We start from the raw sequence: 24,431 nt of genomic DNA, 5'->3' as shown, positions 1-24,431 counted from the left end.
TGAAAAAGAAAAACTACATTCAATATCCAATGTAAGAAGGTCTGAATGAAAGCCAAAAACTTACTGATTTTAAAGGTATTTGTGTCAAAATAAGGAAAGCAGTATCTTAAATTACATATGATTCTTTCAAACACAAATCCATTTGTTAACTTCTTTATTACAATATTTTCATTTCAAAAGTCATTTATTGAGCAATCCATGCTCCAAAAGATGTGTTACACAAGATACTGAAACTTCACAAGTCTATTGGATAATGTTCTTTCAAATATCTGCAGTAAAGTGTGGTGTTATGATAGGAAAAATAAAACACTCTTTTTATAAGCCTCTGGATAGAAAATTTATAAATTCTTGTCTTTTATGACCCACAAATCCTAGGACAGTTCCATTAGCTTCTGAAATACGATTTATTCTAAAAGAGTGAAATTTTACCTGTGTTACATAAGGCTGCAGGTAATGGGAAGAGTGGTCTTTGTACAAATTGATGCAGAGGTCGTTTCTTGATGGTATATGCATTCATCATGTGACAGAATCTACATTTAAAAAACAAATTATAAATGACATTTTATGAGATCTAATCTCAAGGTCAGTTTCTACTTATATAAAAGACATGTAAAATTTGAATATAAGTAGCAATAAAAATGATTAGAGAGTGGTGAACTTTTCATTTTTCATCTATAACGTATTTCACCTACTTCGGCAAGTAATACAAACAATTCAAACACAGATGAAAATCAAACAGAAATTCATAGCTTCAATCACTAGAGATGCATAGGATAATGTTAACATCCAGGTATAAAAACCAGAAATGTCAGGGCTGGGGATGTGGCCCAAGCAGTAGTGTGCTTGCTTGCCTGGCATGTGTGGGGCTCTGGGTTCGATCCTCAACACCACATAAAAATAAAAAATAAAGACATTGTGTTCACCTAAAACTAAAAAATAAATATTAAAAAAACCAGAAATATATCTATATTACTGATTTAAATCTGTAGCTGGGTGTGGTGGCCCACGCCTATAATCCCAGCAGCTTGGGAGGCTGAGACAGGAGGATCACCCATAGCCAGCCTCAGCAAAAGTGAGGCACTAAGCAACTCAGTAAGACCTTGTCTCCAAATAAAATACAAAATAGGGCTGGGGATGTTGCACAGTGGTTAAGTGCCCCTGAGTTCAATCCCTAGTACCCCCTCCCCCCAAAAATCGTGGCCAAGGCTCAAGATGAAGTCAAAAAACTATACAGGTTTTTAGTAAGATACAGTGGCACATGCCTGTAATCCCAGCAACTCCTAAAGGCTGAGGCGGGAGGATCACAAGTTCAAGGCCAGCCTCAGCAATTTAGAGAGACCCTATTCAACTTAGTGAGACCTTGCCTCTAAATAAAAAATTCAAAGGGCTGGGGAATGTTGCTCAGTGGTTAATGCCCCTGGGTTCAATTCCTGGGAACAAAAAATAAGGCGGGGGGGGGGGGGGGTGGGGGGTGGGGTGGGGTGAGGGGGGTGGGGGGGGTGGGGGTGGTGGCTGGGGATGTGGCTCAAGGGGCAGCGTGCTCGCCTGGCATGCGTGCGACCCGGGTTTGATCCTCAGCACCACATACCAACAAAGATGTTGTGTCCCCTGAAAAATAAAACTAAAAATAAATATTAAAAAAAAATTCTCTCTCTCTCTAAAAAAAAAAAAAAAAATTCTTGAAAAAGAAAAAAAAATACCTTAAAAAAAATAAGGCGGGGGGTGGGGACAAGAAAAAACTATAGCTTTCAACTTTTTCTTGGAAAAAAAATTAAACTAGGTAATAGAATCACATGGCTCAAAACTGATAAAGGAAAAAAGTATACACTATGAAATATTTCCCTTTTTGTCCCCTATCACTTGTTATCTGATTCTTTCACCTGTTAAGGATACAGGCTGAGGGTGTAGCTCAGTGGGAGAGTACCTGCCTAGCCTAGGTAAGGCCCTGGGTTTAATCCCCAGCAAAACACACAACACACACACACACACACACACACACACACACACACACACACACACAGTACAGGGTAAGTATCCTGTATTGGAAAATCTGAAATGCTCCACAATCTGAACTTCTTCTTCTTCTTCTTTTTTTTTTTTTTTTTTTTTTTTTGGTACAGGGGATTGAATCCAGGGTGCTCTATCATGGAGATATATCCCTAGCCCTTTTCATTCTGACACATGGTCTCACTAAATTGCTGAGGCTGGCCTCAAATTTACCATCCTCCTGCCTCAGCCTCCAAAGTCACTGTGACTACAGGGGAGCAAGCCCCACCATGCTCAGCCAAAACCTGAAACTTTCTGTGCATCAACATGAAATTTTACCTCATCTGGTGGGTGACAATCAAAATGCAGTCATGCCAAAAACATACAAAATTACCTTCAGGTTATGTGTATAAGGTATATATGAAACATAAAATGAATTTTGAATTTAGACTTGAAATATCACCAAGATATTTCATTATGTATATATAGCTGTTACAAAACCCCAAACCTGAAACACTTCTGGTCCCAATTCTTCCCATTTTCTCCCCTCCTTCCTCCCCCTCTTCCCTTTCCTCTACTTTCTTCTATTTATTTACAGTTTTTTTTTTAAGTCAGTGAATTATGGATATTCTGAAGGTGAAATTCCCTGTGGTATATTCATATATGTTCAGAGGATAGTTTGGTCAGTTTCACTTCCACCATTCCTCCCTTTTCCCATCCCTCTTCCCTCCCCCTCAATTCCCTTCTCTCTTTCTTCCTGTGGTCCCAAGCATTTTAAATATGAGGTACTTAATTTATATTTCAATACTTCAAAAAGTCTTAATAGAAAGTGTACCATCATCTAGTCAAAATAAATAAAGGTGTGAAAGGAAGATCAGTAGAAGAGAGGAGAGAAAATGGGGGGAGGGAAGAGGAGAAAAGGGGAAAGGTCATGAGTGCTGGCTCGGATTCCCCATGAGGACTGAAATTAAATTCCATGTGTGTATAATTATGTCAAAAGGAACCCAGATACTACGTATGAATGCTCTAATAAAAAAAAAAAATTGTTCTATCATTCTCCAAATTGCTGAAGCAGTCAACAATCTCTACATACTTTTTGATGGGCAACATTAATTCAATGTTGTAACTATACTTCACTCTGATAGAGAAGCTTATTTCACTCTAATAAAGAAGCATAAATTGGCTATTTTCATGGCTTTGACAAATTAAAAACAAGGGGATGAAAGAAGGCAGATACTAATGGAAAAGAAAAGGACACTTTAGTAGTAAAAAATTTAGGGTTGGGGTTGTAGCTCAGTGGTAGAGCACTCGTCTTGTGTGAGGCACTGGATTTGATCCTCAGCACCACATCAAAATAAAGATACTGTGTCCATGTATAACTAAAAAAAATTATTATTAAAAAATTTTAGAACATGTTGCAAGTTTTACTTTAAAATATTATGGCTATGCATTACAATTGTCTTTTCATAGGTTCTACTGAAAAATTTTAACCACAGGGGTCACTTTCATGAACATACACAGGATCACCTTTTCAAAAACAGGTTTCTCTGGGTATTTTTCACACAAATAGGAAGAAGTAACAAACAGGGGCTGCACTTCATTTTTCCCTTATAAAACCAGAATTTGCTTGTCATAAAGAGTGAGCACCAAGTAAGTCGAATACAAATAACCTAAATTTCTTCCTACCTTCAGTGATCTTTAAGTGCCATATAAAAGCAAAAAAAAAAAAAAATGCTTTACTGGAAGGTTGTGGACCTATTACCCATGGAGAGTTTCTTTAGGTACCACTCAAGAGGTTAAAGGACTGACACTGAGGGTTCAGGAGAACAAAATAAGCATTAGTGACATCATGGAAACAACAGTAAATGGGGAACCAAGGAACCTGTGAAGGACTGTCACACCCCATGGTAACTCCAAAGGCTTTAACAACAAGGTTTGTCACCATACTGAACTATATGACCATTACAGCCCTCATGACTTTCTCATTATTTGCTAGTATTTCCTTTTTACTAAACTGTTTTCATTTTATGTCCTCAGCTGCAAGCACTATGGCCCCTGTTCCTCCTTTCAAAAACGAGATTAATATTCACAGCTACCTTATAAAGACTGGGTACTATCCATATCATGCAAGTAAAGTGTTTAAGCCAGTGCCAAACCATTACAATAAATGCTCAATAAATGGTACTACTGTTATCATGTCAATTGTTTGTAATTACATGATTATTATTGGTATAATTCATCAAATGAATTATTATGAGCCTAAATCTCCCTATGAATATGCGGGAATTCAAAAATGGAGTGGAGATCAGTATTTCTCTTCCAACTCTGAGAAGAGGCAGTTGAGTGGATAAATCAGAAGCATGTTTTGACTGAGACAGGTTTAAAATTCAAAAAAAATAAAGCAGGGGTGAACTAAGTTATTCAAGAAAGATATCAAAAACATATGGGGTATAGAAAAAGGGTAACTAATAAAAAAAAGTGTTCTGGAAAACATTATTTTTAAGAAATGCGTTCAAGCTTTATGAGCACCATTAATACTAAAACGTCTAATATCAGAAGGTCAAATTCTGTTAGGCCTTTTTCCCCAGAAGTAAAGTGAGGTCCGAAATCTACATAAATCACATCGATGTTGACAGATGTGTCTGGGAAGTGAAACTCAAAGGCAGGGTTCAGGGAAGAGGGAGAAACAAGGCAACAGAGTGGGCTGAAGTAGTGGTGGTGGTGGCAGAATCAGGGGTCTGCATTCTCCTCGGAGTTCCTTCCCTTACAAGCTGTGCGACCTTTCTAGGCCTCGCTGGAAAAGTGAGGAAATGAAACACAGTACTTTCTTTCCTTCGTGTGACATTCCGATTTTGTGTTTAAGAAAGAGAAGGGAATGAATGCACATGTGTCTACAGCCGGTCTCTTCGAGTCTCCCCCAGACACCTGGCCGAGGTTCCGCAGGCTGCCTGAACCACAGATGCGGAGCTGCCTCACCGACAGCCGCGGGTCTTCCGGCTGAGCCCCCGACTGACCGCGGCGACCTGGATGGATCCAGGGGCTCCATTGGATGCGCTACCCGCCTCTCCTTGAGAGAGGGTTGGCGAGGCAGTGACCGGTCCGCCAGCTAAACCCACCAGCACTCCAATTCGGAGCTTCGGGGCCGTCACCTACCGCCTGCGCCGCCCGGCGGCAGCAGCCGCAAAACTCCAGCCCCGCCGCACGGCCGTCGCCATCATCTTAGTCCTTCAATGCGCAGTCGCAGAGGCCTTGCTCCCTCGCCGCGCCCCCAAAGCTCCGCGCAGGCGCAAACCGACCGGGAGTTGGGCTGGCACCTAGAAGAGCGCACCCTACAGGCCGTGGGCGGCGCTTGTGCGAGTGAGAGCTGCGGGCTTTCACTTCGTCCTTTGCACCTGTTGCCTACCTACAGCATAAGCCCGAACCAGGCGGTGTCCGGTAGAAAGTTTTGCTAAGCATGCGCGGGCACCTTCTAAGGCACGTACTTCGCACGCATGCGCAGAAACGTACTTTCCTGTTTTTTCTGGTAGCTTTTCTGGCCCTGGCCCAGCAGTTAAAATGCTACTCCTCACCAACCCCCAAACCTGCCCCATTCCTCCTTTTAGCACCCTGCTAGCTCTCTGGGCCTAGCACAGTGACCGTCCCCAAAGACTCCAGAGCATCGTTTCTGATTGGTGTCTCGCCTTTCTGCTGCCCTTCTGTGGTAGGGCTGGTGACCTGTTTTAACCCTCTAGTTAGGTGGGGCTTGTGGACCCACCACTTGGTCATCTTGAATCAGTTCATACACAGGACCCAGCTAGTGTAGTGCTATCCTTCGCTGGATAAATATGAGTGTTGACTAATTTCGAAAGCAAACTACAAAAACCTATTGAGTACTCTTCCAGGCCTTCCTGGGGTATTCAGTTTTCTAAAGTGTGGACGGGGGTGGTGGGGCATGGGAACTGCCTTATTAAATTCCGAACCCCACTTTAGACCTCAGAGTCAAAATTTCTAAAGGTGGGACCCAGTCATCTATTTTTAACAAGAGCCCCAGGTGATTTCTGATGCAGGCTGAGATTTGAGAACTGTTCTGGAAGGTTGTTAGAGTGCTGTTTTCTAGAATGGAATCAGCAGGCCTGTGGTTGAACAGGTAACAGCAGAATCTGTCCCAAAGTATGAGTGATCTGAGGAGTGGGTGGGGAGATGTCAGTTTGTGGAGCTTCCACGGGGAAGGTGGGGAGGCTGGGCCAGAGAAACCTTGTATGGCAACATTATTGTTTCACCCAGAGGTGGATGAAGGTCTCAAGAGGCAGATTAGACAAAAGACAATATACTGTGATGATCACTCTAATTACTTATAGCCCTTTCTACACTGCCTTTGTTTTGTTGGTTAAGAGAGGGAAAAAGCAACCACAAAATCTCATTCCTCTTGCATTTTTTTTTTTTTTTTTAAGGAACTGGGAATTGAACTCAGGGCCTTGAGGATTTATGCACTCTATCACTGACTACAGACCCAGGATGTTCCTCATTTTCAAATAATCTGGAATACGTATTTTAAAAGCAAAATTCCTACTTCAGTATTACTCCTCTGAATAATAATTGCTCTGCAAGCTGTGTAGCTCCCTATTTTGAACCAGCATTAATTTTATTATGGGTAAGGAACCAACATTAACTAAACTTCTGTTTATTCAGATTTCATTGTATTCTTTTTCTTCCCTGGAATCCACTTGGGATACTTTTTTTCTTCTAGTCTCTTCTGGCCTGTTGGAGTTTCCGACTTTTCTTCGTTTTTTGTTTTGTTTTGTTTTTGTACTGGGTGCTCTACAACTGAGCCACATCCCCTGCCTTTTCTTTTGAGACTAGGTCTGGTTAAATTGTGGAGGCCTAGCCTGGAACTTGTGATCCTATTACCCCAGCCTCCCAAGGGATTATAGGTGCATGTGCACACTGCCATGGGCAAGACTTTCCTTAGTTTTGATGATTAACAGTCTTAAGGGATGCTAGTCAGGTACTGTACTTTGTAGAATATCCCTTAATTTGGGTTTGTTTAATGTTCTCCTCTTGGTTAGAATGGGGTAAAGGCATTTGGGGAGGATGTCTACAGAGCCGAGAGCCCTTCTCATCACAGGTACACACTTTGGCATAATTTTTCATCTGGCAGAGGTGGTGTATGTTAGGGTTTTCCACTGTGAAGTTACTCCCCAATTCCTGTCTGTATGTTCCTTTTGGGAAGCATGGCCCACATTCAAAGTATATAGAATTAAATTCCAGTTGTCTAGTGGGGAATGTACCTAAATTAGTTGAAATTTTATGTTAGGTTTTTCTTTTTTCATTTATTCAATAATCATTTTAATATTAGTGGAGGCTTATAGCTATTGACTTTATACCTTATAATTTCATACCATGGCATTTATTTTATTGCTCAACTTGTTCTTTGACCTCAGGAGTTCTTTCAGATTGGTTCTTATGTCCCTATGTCTTTCATTTTACTTTTTAAAGTACTTCTTTTACTTTTTGGCACTATAATTACACCATGTTCCTGGTTCATCTCATTCATTTCCTGTTCTAGCCCTCAAATCAGTCTTTTCTCCTGGGAGACCTGGCTCCTTTTATTTGAACCTGGGCATTCAGAAACCACAAATTGGGTGGTAGGTATGTGTGAATCCATGTACTTTTCATCATCTTATTCCTTCACCTTCATCTGCTCCCTCTCTAGACTTTCTCCTTCTCCCCTAAGCCCAGCTACTTGAGCATTCAACCGTGCTCAAAGGGTTTCGCTCATCAACCCTTCTTGGTCCACATGCCCCACTGACAGTCTTCTTAGTATTCTCTTTCCGTTTTTTATTCAGTCTCTAGTATAGCTGCATTTTCAAAAAAAGTTGGCAACTGTGGTCTTATTGAACCAAAATAGATTGGATTCCTGGATCTTTGAACACATCCCTGTGAACACAACTTATAACTAGCTCTCTCTGAATCATGTTAAGCTCAAGTTCAGTTAGATAGCACTGTTATTTTTTTTTAATCTGAGGAGGAAATAGGCAAGCAGGTTCTCCATCACAGTGTAGATTTTTAAAATTCCTAGCTTTATTTCTCTAAGACTTTTCTCTATGTTAATGCTATGTTTCTCTATGTTATGTTCCTCCTTTAGGAATACTAAAAATTTATTAGTAGGTTTGGGGATGTAGCTCAGCAGTAGAGTGATTGCTTAGAATGCATAAGACCCAGGACAAAGCGGCGGAAAAAAATATCACTAGGCTTTTTAGTAGTGAAAGATGGCTATGGATCCCTCCAATCACAAGAAGATCTCACTTAAGAAAAAAGACAAAGTATAAGTCATTTCATTAGGTTCATTTTAATAAAGTTTCCAACTCAATTATTTATAAAAATTATCAGATACATGAGATAGATCACACCAAGAGTGCAACAACATAAATCCAATAGTCTGCAAATAAGAGGTATTGCGAGAACTGTTAAGATTGACATTGCGGTCTTTTCCCTTCCTTTCCCTTGTTCACAGTCTTTGAGACTGTTTGCACATTGTTGTTTTCTGATGCTTGATGACCTCAATACTCCTTAGGGGTTAGACGTTCTTATTCTGTCAACTCCAAATACTGTCAGTGGAGGGAGTTCAGCTTTTCTCCACGGAACGAACATGGTCCTTGGCCTTTATTAAATTTGTTTTCTATTCCCTAGAAACTGATATTTAATGTTCCCTCATTCAAAGTAATGTCTTGCAGGTCTTGTCACTACTGTCACTACTCACAAGTCCTACTGAATCTTACTTTGGAGATGAGATGATGCTTATTTGGGAAGGAGGCTAAGGCAATGAATGCCAATTTTCTTCAACTCTACTGAGAACAACTTCAGTTCTAACTTTGAGAGTTTGGGGCAAAGGAAGCTGAATTTACTTGTGCCAGATATCAATGATCACTTCTCAGTATTTTTTGGATGCCTTTAAGGGCCATAATTAACACCATGGAAGAAAGCATAGAATGTACATATATGTACAACACAGACCCACACTTCATTCACACTCCTCTACCAGAACTCTTTGGTAGACTCAAGAGAATACAACTGACTTGCCCTTTCTGAGTGAAAAGGTTGCATTGTGTCCCTTCTCTTCCAAAGTCTAACCCATTCCACTTTACTTATTTTTGGTCCATGCTGGGTATTGAACCCAGGCCCTTGCTACCACTGAGCTACACCTCCATTCCTCCCACATCTTACTTTAACTGATGTTGGTAAAGCCTATTTCTGCAATTCCTTGCCAAAAGGAATCAGATTCCCCCCCAGTACTGAACATTGAAGCTAGGGCTTCATTCATACTAGGCAAGTGCTCTAGCAGTAAATTACATCTCCAGCCCTTTTTAGTTTTTATTTTGAGACAGGGTTTCACTAAGCTGCCCAGGCTGGCCCTGGAACTTGTGATCTTCCTGCCTCAGCCTCCCAAACAGATGGGATTATAAGTGTGTGCCACCATGTTTGGCTTCAAACAGATTCTTAAACATGTATAGCTGGTACTAGTACAATGCAATGAGGTAACCCTGACATGATTTCAATAACATTGTTACTATAAACTCAAAACTGTGTCACACATAGAGACTGCTGGGTTATGAGAATATTGGACTAAGCCACATATAGTTAACATTTAACCACTTCTACCAGCTGTTCTGGAGTCCTTTCACACATAAACTGGTCCCTGCATTCTGATGCATTGTGGGCCACAAAAGATCAAGGTGGAGATCAAGGTCGTATCTCTACAGAATAAGGCTGGAGTCCTGCCAACTCTCCTTATAGTCTAAGAGAAATGGGGAAGGTCAGTCATTTCATTGTTATTGGTGACAATCTCACAGGCTGGGCTGAAACTTACAAAACTATTTATAGTAGTTACAAGGGAAGCAACTAAATGTTAACATGGTCATTCAACCACATCTCTCATCATCTGCTTATTCACATGGTTAAAACAGGGGAATGTCAATTGAAGAAATGAAGTGGGAATAAGAACAAGATAGGTGAGCCAGGAAGATTTCCAGGGACAGAACAAAAACAATTTCCAACCAGATATTTTTTTATTATATTTTAAGTGTTATGTAATTTGGCTTCCAGGTTTTTCAATAAAACTGCTGAGACCAGCAACCATTTCTGAGCTGACTGGGATGTGTTCTCCAATTTCCATTCCAATGAACATAGAAGAGACCCAAATTACTCCATTTTAAGTTGTTTCTTTCCTGCTTAGGAGAACTTTGGGTCTCACCCTTCTCTAATTTCCTATAATAAAATTTCCTATTTGATATAATGAATACATATTATGTAATTTGATATGTTTTTATTGCTTAAGGAAAAAATACAGAATTCCTATCATCACATTACTCTGGTGATTATACTTAAATGTGCTTTCTTTATGCACCAGCAAAATGTCCACCAAGCAGTTGAAAACACAGACATGCATATATTCTAAAATGTACTAAATAAATAATGGGCCAGAAAAGCATTAGTATCCTTCTTGAAAGTTGAGAAAAAGAGATCTTGGTTGCCAGAACTCGGATACAACACCGGCCAGTAAACACATACATACTAGTCTGCACATGAGGTTTTCAACTCGATAATGAGCCCAAACCAAAACAGGGTTTATGACCTACATTTCCTTAGGTCTTGCTGAGCATCTGCTTCACCATAAAATTCTGTTCACTTCATTTTCCAATCTAACCATGAGGTTTGGAGCTAAAGGCTGTCAAGCCCAAGAAACTGGTGAAGTAAAACTTCAGTAATTCAATAGTGCCTGCTAGTCAATTAACAGGTGTTCTTTAAGAGGTCATCAATACATGTTGTGGCTTAATGCATTGTCTAAAAATGTCCTGGTTCATTGTTTTTCACTGCAATGAAAGGTCAACAATTCCTATATCAAATGTGTAATGCAAACAACATACAACACAAACTAAAACAAGAAAGTGCAGTACTTTGTTGACTATATATTTTCTTTTTCCTCTTTAATATTAAATTGCTGCAGTCTAGTTATTGGAAACATGCATTTGCTACTAATTCATAACACACTGAACACTCCTGATTTCCCTTAACAAGGGTATTTTTCCAGATTTCCAGATATAGGATGGCCTCTGGCAAGGCCACTTAATCTTTGATGCATTTACTCTTCACTATCCAAAAGTAACCAGTGAAAAGTGAATAAAATCCTACCATAGTATTCAGAATCCACCAATTATTAACTTGTAATTAATGTAATCCACAAGTCAAAATTTCTTCATGCATCAATGAATAAGAAAAAAGTAATTTGCATGTGGTTACATTAATTTTCCTATTTGAAGAAGGCATGTAGTTTCCACCCATGTGGGTCTACAGCAAACACGAAAAAGAGCAAATCTATCCTTCAAAAAACAATTCAACTACATAATAAAATTACCATGATTTTATTCCGATTTGTACCTTGAGAATTAAAATGGCCACTTGATTAGGAGGAAGTGATCAAATAAACAAAGGAATAACATTTGCAGGGCTGAGGTAATCCTGAATATTTGGAAGAATGAGTTAGAATGACCTCTAACTTTAAAGAGTTGTCTTTTTTTCCCCCTCTTCTTTTCTTTTTTAAAAATAAAGACAGGTCTCTCTATATTGCCCAGGCTGGATTTGAACTCTTGGGCTCAAGCAATCTTCCTGCCTCAAACTCCCCAGTAGCTGAGACTTGAGGTGCACACCACTATGCCAGGCAAGTAGGTTTTTTCAGATGAGAACTCTCTGAATATTCCTATCCTCTTAGCTCATGCCTTTGAGAACTTCACTTGATAACTACCAGAGGAAAAGTTTGTGGTGCAAAGTTCCATGTGCATTAACCAAAGCTATTCAATGGAAATACAATTTTGCACACATTGTTACATTGGGGGAGGGACAGAAATAATAATTGTGAGAAGGCAAATTCTTAAAACTGAACACTGAGCATCCATTAAAGTGAAAGACAGGTTTCTGGCCACAGTTAAGACCTCAGTCGAAAAATCATCGCTAGTAGCCCTAACACAGTGCCAATTATTTCTCTTTTAACATGGATATTTGAAATAGGTGGAGACTAAGAATAAACAAAAAGTGTTTTAAAGGAGTTGTTCCTATTTTATTATCAAGATTTTGAATTTTAATTTTTTCATGATGTGGATCAAACTTGGGGTTTTGGCATACTAAGTACATGTTCTACCACCGAGGTATACACCTTCACCTCCTTGAAAGAATAGCACACATAATCAACCGCAGTAGAACTTGGCATTTAGGCTTGATTCTTGAATGAACTTCCAATAATTTGTAAATCACTAATCTAGGTTGGTACACAACTCTCCAAGTTTCTCCAGTAGTGGAGAAATCACTAACATTTACTAGAAGTTTTAGGAAGCTCTCAGGTTGAAACTGATGCAGAGACTCTTTCCATTAAATTGGGCTTCCTCAGCAGAAATCTTCCCATTGAGACAGAGGTTTTAAGGCACTAAAAATAAATGATATGAAAAAAGCTAAGAATGAGTCAGATCTTTCCAGAAATAAAAGATACTTCCAAAAACACAATCCAGTCACCTGTCTGCCCTACTTTAACATCTAAAGAGAATAATTTAGTTTTCATGGCTAGCTAATTCAGCTTTTTCATTCTCCCAAATTTATTTACATGTCCCAGGTTCATATTTCCTCAAGAGGTAGTGGAGAGAGATAAGGATTTGTTGGGGAAGGGGAAACAAGCAAACTAATTTTGCATCCTAGTCTAGAGATTAATGAATTCCATAATGACAGCACTGAGTCCAAGCTACCCAGTGGCTGGAATTGTAACAAGGCACTCCTTTCTACTGTTGTGAGGGGAAAACATATACTTAAAAAATTAAATTTTCACAACCAGGTAAAGGAAATTTGTTAAAAGCACAGAGCAAACTCTGGAGAAAAAAACAATCCACTCTGAACATCAGTTCCAGCAAGATTTCCCTACATCTTCCAATGGATACAATTTTGCCATGATAAAAAAAAAAAATTAAAAAAAAAAACACACAACCTAATAAAATCAGGGTTCAAGTTGGTTAGGTCAGCAGGCAAATGGGAGTAAGGGTGATCTGATTGTGGAGGTAGGCATGGTGGGATAGGATTAACCTAGAGGAAAAATGTTTCTGGTGCTTGTGCATGTGTGTGCGCGCACACACACACACTCACACACGTGCCTGTGCACCCATACCAATTTAAAAAGTGTGGGAAGGCCCTGCTCACATGATTAGAATGAGCACAGTTTTCCCATCTGCGTGCATTTCTACATAGGAGAGGATCTGATGCACATCACACACCCACAGACACACGTGAGGGCCATCCTGGCTTGAACACAGACTCAGAAACAGATCCACAGAATCCTTCAAGAGCTGCTGGTTCTACAGGAATGATTAGTAACTGCAAGATTATACTTCCTCTTGACATGCAGGATTTTTATATTGCTCTTTTCTAGAAATCTCCCTTTTCCAAGAGTATTAAGTCCTGGAGAGATTAATCTTGACTCTTCAATGGACATGACTCAGAAGAGGAGTTACAGGAATTAATACTAGTAATAATATGGCCCCTGGGGTTGGGGTAAAATATTCCTGGATTAAAACAGTTTTGCAGGGATGGAGGGAGAAGCAGAGTTCTGGGTGGAAGTGGAAGGCCTCTAGGAAGGAAATTGAAGTGTGTGAAAGTCTAGAAATCAATAAAAACAAAATAAAGCATAACTTAGAAGGGCTTCAACCAAGTGTCACTACAACTGAGTTTGTTGAGTTGAGACTCTGCTCTGATGCAGGGGATGGAAATAACTGATACTATTTCTTCTTGAAAAGGCTCAGCTGGGAGTGGTGTGGTGATATTTGTGGGGTGGGGCGGAGGCGGAGGCCTAGGCTCAGGTACTGCTCCTAAGGTTTTTGCTTGCCTGCTTTTGAAGGAAAGGGTGCTAAAGCAAAAGGATCAGCAGCTGGTAGTTCCGTAGTCCTGGAGGAAAGGGATGTGATGGAAACAGAGCCTGCTATTGACTGCTTGTTGGTTTGGGAAACAACTTTGTACGCAGCAATTGGCTGGGCTTCTGGGCTTGGCTCATCTTCTGGGCTATAGTGACGGGAATATTTGGATAAAGACTGGGGGCGGAATGGTTTGCCAGCCATAGGGCCTGAGACAGCTTCTTTCTGGGGCAGAGGTCCTTTGCTTCTGTCATTGGGCTGGCCCCCAGATTCCAGGGAGGTTCCCCTGGGAGAGATGCTGTCAAGATGGTCTACTGCTTGGACAGAATGGGAGGGGTGGTTAGACTGTTGCACAAAACCAGCTATGGAATACTGAGTTTGGACAGAGCTGTACACTGCTCTTTCAAGGCCTGAGAGCAGAGGGACATCACCTGTCTGGCTGAGGAGACTGGTCTGTGCAGGTGGTTCCTGAGAGGAGCTCTGGATAACTGGTAACTCCTCCATGCTTTTCTTCTTGGTAAAAGGAGCTCTCAAGAACACATCCACCTCCTCTGGCTGGGAAGGAGCCACACTGCCTTTGGAGACAAATGGCGCTTTGGAGAAAATGTCCATGTCATCAGCTAGAACTCTTGAGCTCCTGAAGGGGGCTGTGGCGAAGACATCTGGCTCACTAAAACCATCGGTGGCTGGCTGCGTAAGGGTTTGGAACTGGTTCTTTCTTCCACTTTGCATTGCTTTTGCTTGCTCAGCAGAGATTTCAGGTGAAGCAAATGCAACGGCTCCTCCTGGCTTCCCCTGGGACGGCTTGCAGCTTTCATCCTCCTCTTCAGACTCCATAAGGAGAGGTCGAGACCCACTGCAGTCTAGCATGTCTCCCTCCAGGTCAGTCCCCTCCTCTTCACTGCTGTGGAAAGAGCTGTTGCTTGAAGGGCCATCTCTGGCTAAATAGTCAGATTCTAAGTTGTTCTGAGTCTTTGTGCCAGGTACTCTGGAGGGGTCTGGATACAGGGGAAGGCCTTCAATGCCCGCTGATTCTTTAAAGTGCTCTACAGTAATTACAGGACAGGGATTGGGCTCTCTCTGGAGACCTAGAAAAGCATAAAATGCAGAATTAACATGTAGGTCAGTTCAACTGTTTTTGGAACATTTAATAGTCAACCCGCGGCAGAAACATTGTGGGAACAAATAAAAGGTGTTGAAAATGGAAAAGGAAAAAACAGAAAAATAAAAGTCAGGCAAGGTAACTGCACACAGACTGGAACACAACCAATCACTATCTCACATTTTGGAACATGATAGGCACAATGTGCAGGAAAGGAGATGAAGATGTTAGGCACACAGACATTCAGCATAACTACGCAATGCTCCTACTCGCGGGGCCAGGCACAGACACCTGCTCTACCTGGCACTGGCTCATCATGGAATGAAAACAAACCCAGTCACTCATATGCCACATATGCCATGAAAGTTTTGGATAATGTAGAAACACTGTCTGGGGATGAACTCAAGTTAGTATCTGGCATGTGGTCATCTGCTCCACATGCAGAGGGACAGACCCTCAGAAAAGCAGCCCAGCATGGCTGCTCAGTAAGTGCAAGTTTACTTGGTGATTCACATCACCAGCACTACTAAAAGAGTACTGGGGTGCCCAGATCAAAACAACTGAAGGTACTTTCTAAACAGAGGATACAGAATTAAAGTCATACTAAATAAAATCACCTTCAGCTGGAGTTGCTCTGGAATTTTGTTTTCAGTCTTCTGAGTTAGCAAAGACTTCCTCTGCTTAAATGAATCCATCATTAAGTTCTTTAAGCAGAAGGAGTAAAATGCATGGGTAATTATGGAATCTTAACAAACTGCTAAAGGCTAGTCTATGCCTATCTAGGTAGAGGTGCCTCAGGGTGCTCTGGCTTTTGAAATCAAATAGACAATTATCAGAATGCAAGAGAGCTTACCTTCCAAGAAATATTAGCAGGTTAGAAGTATGTCATTGGGCACATGTTAGCAATAGGGCAGGAAAAAGGCATATGTAACTAAGCAAGAAGAATCCAGAGAAAGGACGGTTGGGGCAGGGTAAAGGTATCATCATCATGGGCTCAATAAAGAGACACCATTGGAGTTTCCCGACCCACCAGGATAAGAATGTTAGGTACAATGATTTGGAGTCATACATGACTCAGGACTTCTATACAGATGGAATTCAATTATCCCCTCCCACACAGACCCTCTCCCCTTCTATGAAAACCATTAGCTTGCAGAAATTTCTGCTAAAAATTATCCCCTTCTCAAGTTTCTGCTTGAATTAAGCACACGGAACACAGCAGAAGAGGCATCAAAATTAGTTTATTGGGAAACCAGTCACTTAGACATTACATTGTAAAGAGAATGTAGAGAGAGGTCTGAACATTTTATAAGATACTATACAAAAATACTATGTTTCTCTGAATCCTATAACTTTTTAGCAGTGCTTTCTTTTTAAACAGTTCTGACCTTAAGTATTATTTTTTCTAGGAACAAAAAGTATTTTTTCCCACTCACTTTTATTTTCCTTTCTATCTGTATGAATGTATTTAGTCAATTACAAATTTGAAATTTAAGTGCTGGTGCTAAGTAACTTTCGGAACAGTCTTTGAAGATTATGATTTTTGAAGAGAATAAATTTTTCCTTGTATTAGAACTCGAAGATGTGCAGTTACATGGTGGTATGAAGGCATCAGTTAGCTGTTAGGAGATAAATAGGATAACTTTTCCCTTCCAAGATATGTGGGAAAGACACAGTCCTAATTCTCAGGCAAGTATATTGACATATTGTCTCAGCAATACCCAAGCAACAATTTCTGAAGGGAAAAATAATTTTTCCAAAAATGAAAATCACCAAGCCTTAAAGAGGCATAAGAGACCCCTAAAAACCTTAAATCATTTCCTTGCACAGCAACAGCTGGAAAAACTTTCATTTGCCAAAATTAAGGTATAATTTTTCATCTTCCAAACTATTCTGAAAGCTGACACTGTCATATTGATTCTGCAGGAAAGCAAAATATCTTTTAGGGATTAAAAATATCTTTTCGGGCATCATCTAAATCAAGAATCAAAATGAACACTATTAATTCCAGCTACTTGGGAGGCTGAGGCAGTAGGATCACAAGTTCAAGGCTAGTCTCAGCAACTTAACAAGATCCCATCTAAATAAATAAATAAGGACCAGGGATGTAGCTCAATGGTAGAGTGCCCATGAATTCAATCCCCTGTACTGCAAAAGAATGGGGGGGGAGTACACTACTTTGACAAAGTTGGTGGTTTTAGGAAATTTAAAATGAATCAAAACTATTTGTTAAAAAGTGAGTTTGGGGGCTGGGTGCGGTGGTACACACCTGTAATCCCAGAGGCTCAGGAGGATGAGACAGGAGGATCAGAAGTTCAAAGCCAGCTACAGCACTTAGTGAGGCCCTAAGCAACTTAGTGAGACCCCATCTCAAAAAAAAATAAAAAGAACTGGGAATGTGGCTGAAAGTGCCTCTGGGTTCAATCCTGGGTACAAAAACAAACAAATAAAACAAAACTTCCAACTCAGAGCATATTCTTCAGTGGTGAGTAAGGGGATAAACCATACTTAAAATGCCAACAATTTTTAAAAGTTCAGTCACAAAAACACTGTAATATCAAGTGTGAAGGGGAAATTAGTCTCCTTCAAAACAAGGACAGAAGCTATTTCCTATCTGTCTTTGAGCATCCATCTTTTTTGTAAAACTGGAAAAGTACATTTAATGATTTTTCCTGAGAAAACTTAGTCCCTCAATCTTTTCATTCTTTTTAGAGCAGGTTCCAGTGTGACTGGGGCATAGAATAACCTCCCTTTGCAACTCTGTAGGCCTGGCACTCTGAAGGCTAAAGAAATGCCAGAGAATAAAGGGAAGCCCAGACATTTACATTTCCTTAAGGAATTCTTTTGATGGTAGAACAAGAAACAGAGTGATCAAGAGAAGCAGAGATTCTAATCACTGTAAACAGAAGGGAGACTCTAGAGGTGACTCCATATTAGTCAATTTTGAGGCTCCAAGTTATGTAGATTTCAGTAAAACCTCTTATGCTTCAGGGAGTAGCAAGGAGTCCCCAAAAGTGCCTGATGATTTGAGATGTGTTGACTCTGGACATTTATCTGTCTGACTAATGAGGGTCATCAGAGTACTTTCTAAAGAAGGAAAATCTGAGCCGGGCATGGTGGCATACTTTTGTAATCCCAGCAACTCAGGGGCCTGAGGCAGGAGGATCACAAGTTCAAAGCCAGCCTCAGCAATTTATCAAGGACCTAAGCAACTTAGTGAAACCCTGTCTCAAAAAATCAAAAGGGCCAGGGAAGTGGTTAAGTGCCCCTGGGTTCAATCACAAGCATGCGCGCGCACACACACACGCGCACACACACGCACACACACACACAAGAATCAAAGTCTGAAGTTAAATTTGGGGTTGGATATTCCTTCGTCCAATGAATTCGAATTTTACTTTTCTCCATGTCATAAACATAAATAACACTTTTGGGAATATCAAAGACATAATTCTTACCAGAAATGGAAAATAAAGAGTACTGAAAAGCCTTCTCATGGAGTTAGTGAATAGAAAGCAAAATTCCCTTCATAAGACCTCAGAAATGTGGCATCAGTTGATATTCAGTTTGGGACCCAAATTAAGGAATTAAGGGATGAGCATCACACTAAGAATTTCCATGACCTTTGGGCTTTGATAATAAACAGAAGCATCTGGTTCTGCCATATGTTGGGTAGCTGCAGAACACACAACTGGATGGGGGCCAACACTAGCCAGTGATGCCGCATGTCTCAAGCCTATGAGGCAATTAAATGAGAGCAATTTCTCACTGGGCATACAATTGTCCTCACTAACCTAGAATGTTTAATTACTTTGGCCTTGGTATGTTATAGATTAAATTTAAGGAGGGCAGCTGCAAATCTGGGCTCTATTTTACAACCCCAGGTCTGGTCATACCATAGGGGCTTTGTTCTATTTGACCACAAGGGGTTTTATTTTCCAAGGTGGCATGACTCATAAAAATGTCCTCGGTATGTCTCTCACATGTGTCCGCCTTTTCTTTTCTGATCACTCAATAGTGTGTTTAAATCCATTCAGCAAAAGTGGGTTTACAACTCAGGAAAACAACAGCTATTTTCAATTATTTACATCTCTAAACATCATGCTCTCATTTGAACAGATAAAAGTCTTTATTTCCCTGTAAGTTTACATAAGAAATTTGTTTACAGACTTGTTATTTATACAATACTTGCGAAGCAATGTTCAAATTTCACATTTTTACTGCATAAGATAGCTTCATGTACATCTGTTTGCTTTATCTTCTTGGGGAGGACAGGTTAAAGACCTATGGTAAACATACATCCATGTGACAAAGGGGTGTGCAATAGGGCAGAGTAGAATACTCACAGGAAAAGAGTAAATTCAGGACACTGCGTCAAAATGGGAACCAAGAAAGTGTCTTCCATTATAGCAACTACCACCATTTGGTAACTTTGTTTGCATAGGATAGCATTACCCAAGGAGCCTCCCTCCCCCATCCTAGTGAAAGGAAACCCAGGAAAAGCAAAATAGGATCTTGGTACAGATTTTTTGAAATGGGAGCCATCTGAGATTCATTCCACTTGAAGAAACCTAAGCACATCCAACTTCAGGAATATCACCAGTGTGGAAATGAAAAGATTAATTTTGGATTGGTAAAGTTAGTCTCTAGAGAGGAACATAAGACAGCTTTGCAAAATCTTGAGTGTTTCACCAAGGATTCCATTCTAAATATCTGACAGTTTTCTGTTCTGCCAGGAAGTCTATGATTTGCTTAATTCAGTATATTTGAGAAGTGCATAATTTTTATCCCTGAACTTAAAGTTAGTTGCTACAGGACCCTGATAATAGACTAAGAAAGTCAAGGACTCCTGAAGGTCACAGAAAAACCTCATCATGGGAGATTATTTTGGCCTTATGTGTCTATAGCATTCATTTGTTTAGCTGAATGCAGATCTTTCCATACCTCTGGGCTCTCGGCCCAAAGGTCCTCTCACTCCTGCAACTGAAGCCATAATCACTGCTGACCTGGGGGAAGGTTATGTTGTTTTGAATCAAAATCACCAATTTTCTATTGGGAGAGTAGAAAATGGGTATTAAAAGTAAAACAAAGCATCTTGAGAAAAACAGGTACTTTCCTGGGTTTGTTTTGCACCAATTATTAGCAACCTAAGTTATAATTCTAATGAATTAATTCTGATGAAGAAGAGCCAACTCCAATATCAAATGACACTGAACAAAGTGACAGATTCTTTCAGAGGTATTTTAAAAACTCATATCTTTCAATTTTCTAAACTATACTAAAGATGGGAGTTATAATAGAAGTTCCCTTATTCAGAGTATTAAGGAAAGTAAGACTGATCATGTTCATTTTCTCTTGTAAGGTCTCTCCGGGAATTTTCTGTGGATTCTTCTTTATACTCTCTTCAGTAATAACCACTCTTCATCCTACTGGGGTGATTTTGCTTTTTGGAAATAGCTAAATGTTACCCAGAAGCAGGAGTAGTGGAAAAAGTGAATAGAATATACTTTCAGATGCTGAAAGTGTATAATTTGATAATACAATTGATTTGCTTATGCATTCCTTAATGTTATTTTTAAGAAGATGAGTTTCAAAAAGAATGTGAATGATGACAGCATCACTAAGATAAGTATTAACTTCCCAAGTGAACTAGGATACCTTTGAAGAAAACATCACTCAATTAGATGTCAAATGCGTCTGCTAAAAAAATCATTAATTGTAATGATTATAATCATATTTAGAAGTGTCCATTTAAACTTTATCTCCTCTGAGAACTGTATTTTTTTAAACATAGGGAATTGAATTTGGTGATTTCATTATTTGAATGCTGTAAAGGGGAAAAAAACCCCAATTTGTGATGTTTGCTAGGATAGTTATTACTCTTAAACAGTTGGAATAAAAGCAAATGCATATAAACATATGCACATAGTATTTGCTCAATTTTAATGGCAGATCCCTGATCATACATTTTAAAATATTATTTTACTGGAATATGTAGGGGTGTACATGTGGGTGCATGTGCAAGAGTGTAACATTAAAAAAAAATCTACATCCAAAATTCTGTGATGTTTTAGGATTCTATTCAGATAACCAAGAAAGAGTAAACAGGTTAATAAAGCCCATTATAATTCTCTAACATATAATGCTGCTATCATAATACCAGGAATACAGACAATAACTGAAGAACATCAAGATTATATAAATCCTTCATAGTCCTTCAAAGCCTAACAATACATACTTAGGACCTTATGCTTCTAAAACCTTAAGATCATCTATCCAGTCACACCATCATTGTATAAGAAAGTGACAACAGCTCTGAGAGGTGAAGTACCTGCCAAAAATTACTCAGCCAGTGCCTGGTAAGGGTTGGAATGAGATTCCAGGTGGCCACCCCCTGCCTTAATTCAGTTCAGATCCCACACCTGTAAAATGAAGTGAATGGACTAGCAGATGGTCTCTAAGGTCTCTCTTATAACTCACTCTGTTGCTCCAGAAGTCCATCAATTACTACAATATTATGCTCATTTCAAATAAACTCTTTCAGCTCAGAGATGATGCTATAAACTAAGGAAGTCCCTGTTTACCAAATCACTCAGGTGCATTCCTCAAAAGAAAAGCAGAAAGAGGCTGTACTCTTAAAGAATAAGCCCAAGATAGTTCTTTGTCATTATCTTCTTCAAGCATCTACCATCATCTCTGGCTTCTAGTCTATTTTCATTAACTGTCTCCATTAAGCTTTATTGAGCCAAATGACTAGCTAATATATTTCAATGTAATTATGGGTAATGCATGAAAGGAACAATTTAGAGACACCTATTCTAAACTGTACGCTTCATGGTTTCAACTAAATTGAGAAACTATAGTTCATTATATTTCTAACACATATATATGAAAAAATCAAATATGAAAACATAGAACTAAACATTATCCTTCTTTAAAAATAAACATTTCCTTCGTTAATTTATACATTCTTTCTGTGTCCAGGAAAGAGGATACAATTCTGATCTGCAGCAAGTTTCCTGTCCATAAAGGAGTAAACCATGTCCTATTTCCACTGCTACCCAATCACAGAGAGCTCTTCACGGCCTTTTTTTTTTTTTTTTTTTTTTCTGTCCTCAGCAGGAAGCTGTGCCTCTGTCAACTTTGGAAATGATCTGTTCTCCTAACAGAAGCCTTTATTTAGCTCATCTAATTTCAGCTGGCAAGGGAAGTATTTGAAGTCAGAAGGAAGAATGAAAGGTTCAGACTTGTCCTCTGAAGCCTTTCCAGGCTACTCTTCCACTTCTGGGGTCAAAGCTGGCCCTCCAGAGTGCAGTGTCTGCAGGCTCTTGTTGCTGTTAAACTCCTCCCCATCCCCCCACCCTTAAAGTGCAAATGTGAGGAAGAAGAAACAAAAGTACTAGCTAGAGAACAAGCAAATGGACTTGGAACTTTATTTATACAAATCTGATCAACTAAGTTTGTCCCTTTTGATCATGGACAATGGCACTCGAGAAAGAGAACAATGTGGTTCTCTGTGCCCCTTCTTTTCAAAAGGGTGATTTTATAAAAGTGCTTTCCATGTAAGGAAATAAAATACACTTTAGTGAGTAAGTACATATACAGAGGGTGACCATGAGGCATGTTGTCATGTCAGTGCAGGGGCCTTTATTTATTTTATTAACAATAGTCTAAGGTTAGTGAAGAAGTATTCCTTGTTTGGTTTTTAAATCTAGGAAGCCAAGGAAAACCATCTGAACATATTCCATTGGCTGCAGCCTTCAATTTAAACATCAGAGAGAAAGGTAAGTAGCCAAACTGTGCCCAGCTTGTCAGCACACTTATTTCTGATTATCTGAAAATAAACAACATGCTTATTCTATAGAGACAGGACCTGCTGGAAGCTTATAGCAAGACACACAATCTACTCAAAATAATTCCATATGTTACACTGTAGAATCGCTGTGTGGTTATACAAGGGAAAGTGATCAAAACCCTGTACAGACACCTGATATCGGACTTGAAACGCCAAGTGGAAACAGAACTATTCAGTGTCTTCATTTATACACAATTTACAATATTTGATTCAAAATAAAAATCACAAGAAAAATACATCTGTTTCTGCTACAATTCCTTCCCCTCCCCTATCCACCCCCCAGTGAAAAGTCTTCTAATAAAAGGTATCATATTACCACCACTGTCTTGTTTTGGTCTAATTCTGAGGTTCTGGCTTGAGCCAGGTAACATGAAAAGGAATGGCAATACTTGGGGTTTATATAACGTACACATTTTATCCAAGGATCTCAAGTACTTGCAGTCACGTCTCCAGATCTGAGAAATCACGACTCAGTGGAAGCCAGAAAGCTGGACGAATGCTGGGTGGGTTGCATGGGGTGTAAATCTCTTGGCTAAGTCTATGATTAAACAAGGGCAAAGTTGGTAGGCCAGAGCTGGGCTCAATTTCTCTTTTCAAACATATATTATCAGTGAGTTTTACCCTCTCTTAAACCACACACCCATCTCCAGGCTACTGCCTAGAGTTAAAACCAGCTGAAGAAGCCGGGTCCTCATGAGAATGCATCAGAATAAAAAGCAAAAACAGGAAAACATATTCATCAGCATCTGGCCAAGGAGACAGGGGCTGGGAGGATTGATTTGGGAGGCCATTCCTAGCAAGAATGAGACAAAGGTGTCAGTTCACTATGTTCAGTTACAGTTAAGCTTTTGGTGGAGTCAATTCCAGCAGAAGTGAAGCTCATGGCATCTAGCGCTTGATTTTAGATAATGCTATTGAAGAAGGTTAATGAGAAAACACAGCAAACTAACAGGGAGGAACTGGCCAAGGAATATATCTGGAGGGCCAAAGTGATTTTCTTTCCTTATCATTTCTATAGGAGAAGGCAAGGGGTAGGAGAAAAGGGCTGGAGGGCCCTTTATTTGCAGATTTTTTTAAAAAATCATTTTTCTCGTAACTCCGTAATGAAAATGTGTATTACGGCATGAAGGTTACAGAACTGCATCTGCTACTGGGTCACCGCTACAGGTCTATGAGCTGATCCACCAGCAGCAAAGACCTGGCTAGGTTGGGAAGACTGGACTCAGAGCTCCCACTGCTGTTTCTAGAGTGCCCACCTGGAAGTGGAGAGATAGGAATTCAGTACAAAACACAGAGGGTTAAGGTTTAGATGTGCAGAGAAAGCAAAGGAGAAAAAAAAACAACACAGAAACCTAGAGAGGCAACATTTTACATTTGCAAAGTCTCATATGTAATGATTTTTAAACATAAAATTTAGCTATCTACCACCTCCCACCAAAAGTTTAGGCACTCTGTGTACACCATAGCATAGGCAGACACTTTATAAAGATGAAGCTCTTCTCGAAACAGTACGTTGCCTGAGAATTGCTGGCTTTACACTAGCTTTCTGTTAACATCAAGCCATCCCCTT

At 39.8% G+C, this 24,431-nt stretch overlaps 2 protein-coding genes across 19 annotated transcripts in view; both read right to left on the bottom strand.

Annotated features, from left to right (window-relative positions):
• The window catches only part of NFU1 (NFU1 iron-sulfur cluster scaffold), a 40,078-nt gene extending 34,651 nt beyond the window's left edge, over positions 1-5,427 (bottom strand). Inside the window, exons 1-2 of one of the 2 annotated variants that reach the window (XM_081263800.1) lie at positions 5,140-5,427; positions 430-530 (exon numbers count right to left, since the gene is read on the bottom strand). In XM_081263800.1, the coding sequence (XP_081119926.1) occupies positions 430-530; positions 5,140-5,204 (166 nt within the window). In that variant the 5' untranslated portion in view covers positions 5,205-5,427. Of the gene's footprint in view, positions 1-429; positions 531-5,102 lie in introns of both variants that reach the window. The other variant, XM_081263801.1, reaches the window with a different exon arrangement.
• Positions 5,428-8,307: 2,880 nt separating this feature from the next.
• Positions 8,308-24,431, bottom strand: part of AAK1 (AP2 associated kinase 1) — a 175,449-nt gene continuing 159,325 nt past the window's right edge. For 15 of the 17 annotated variants that reach the window (XM_081264720.1, XM_081264711.1, XM_081264721.1 and 12 more), the window contains one exon: positions 8,308-14,992. In XM_081264720.1, coding sequence (XP_081120846.1) covers positions 13,863-14,992 — 1,130 coding nt within the window. In that variant the 3' untranslated portion in view covers positions 8,308-13,862. Of the gene's footprint in view, positions 14,993-21,668; positions 24,118-24,431 lie in introns of those variants that run through there. The other 2 variants (XM_081264718.1, XM_081264719.1) reach the window with 1 other exon arrangement.

This window comes from Spermophilus citellus (assembly GCF_964194105.1).
Source record: "Spermophilus citellus genome assembly, chromosome: 13".
Classification (NCBI taxonomy): Eukaryota; Metazoa; Chordata; class Mammalia; order Rodentia; family Sciuridae; genus Spermophilus; species Spermophilus citellus.
This window is presented reverse-complemented; position numbering and strand designations above follow the sequence as displayed.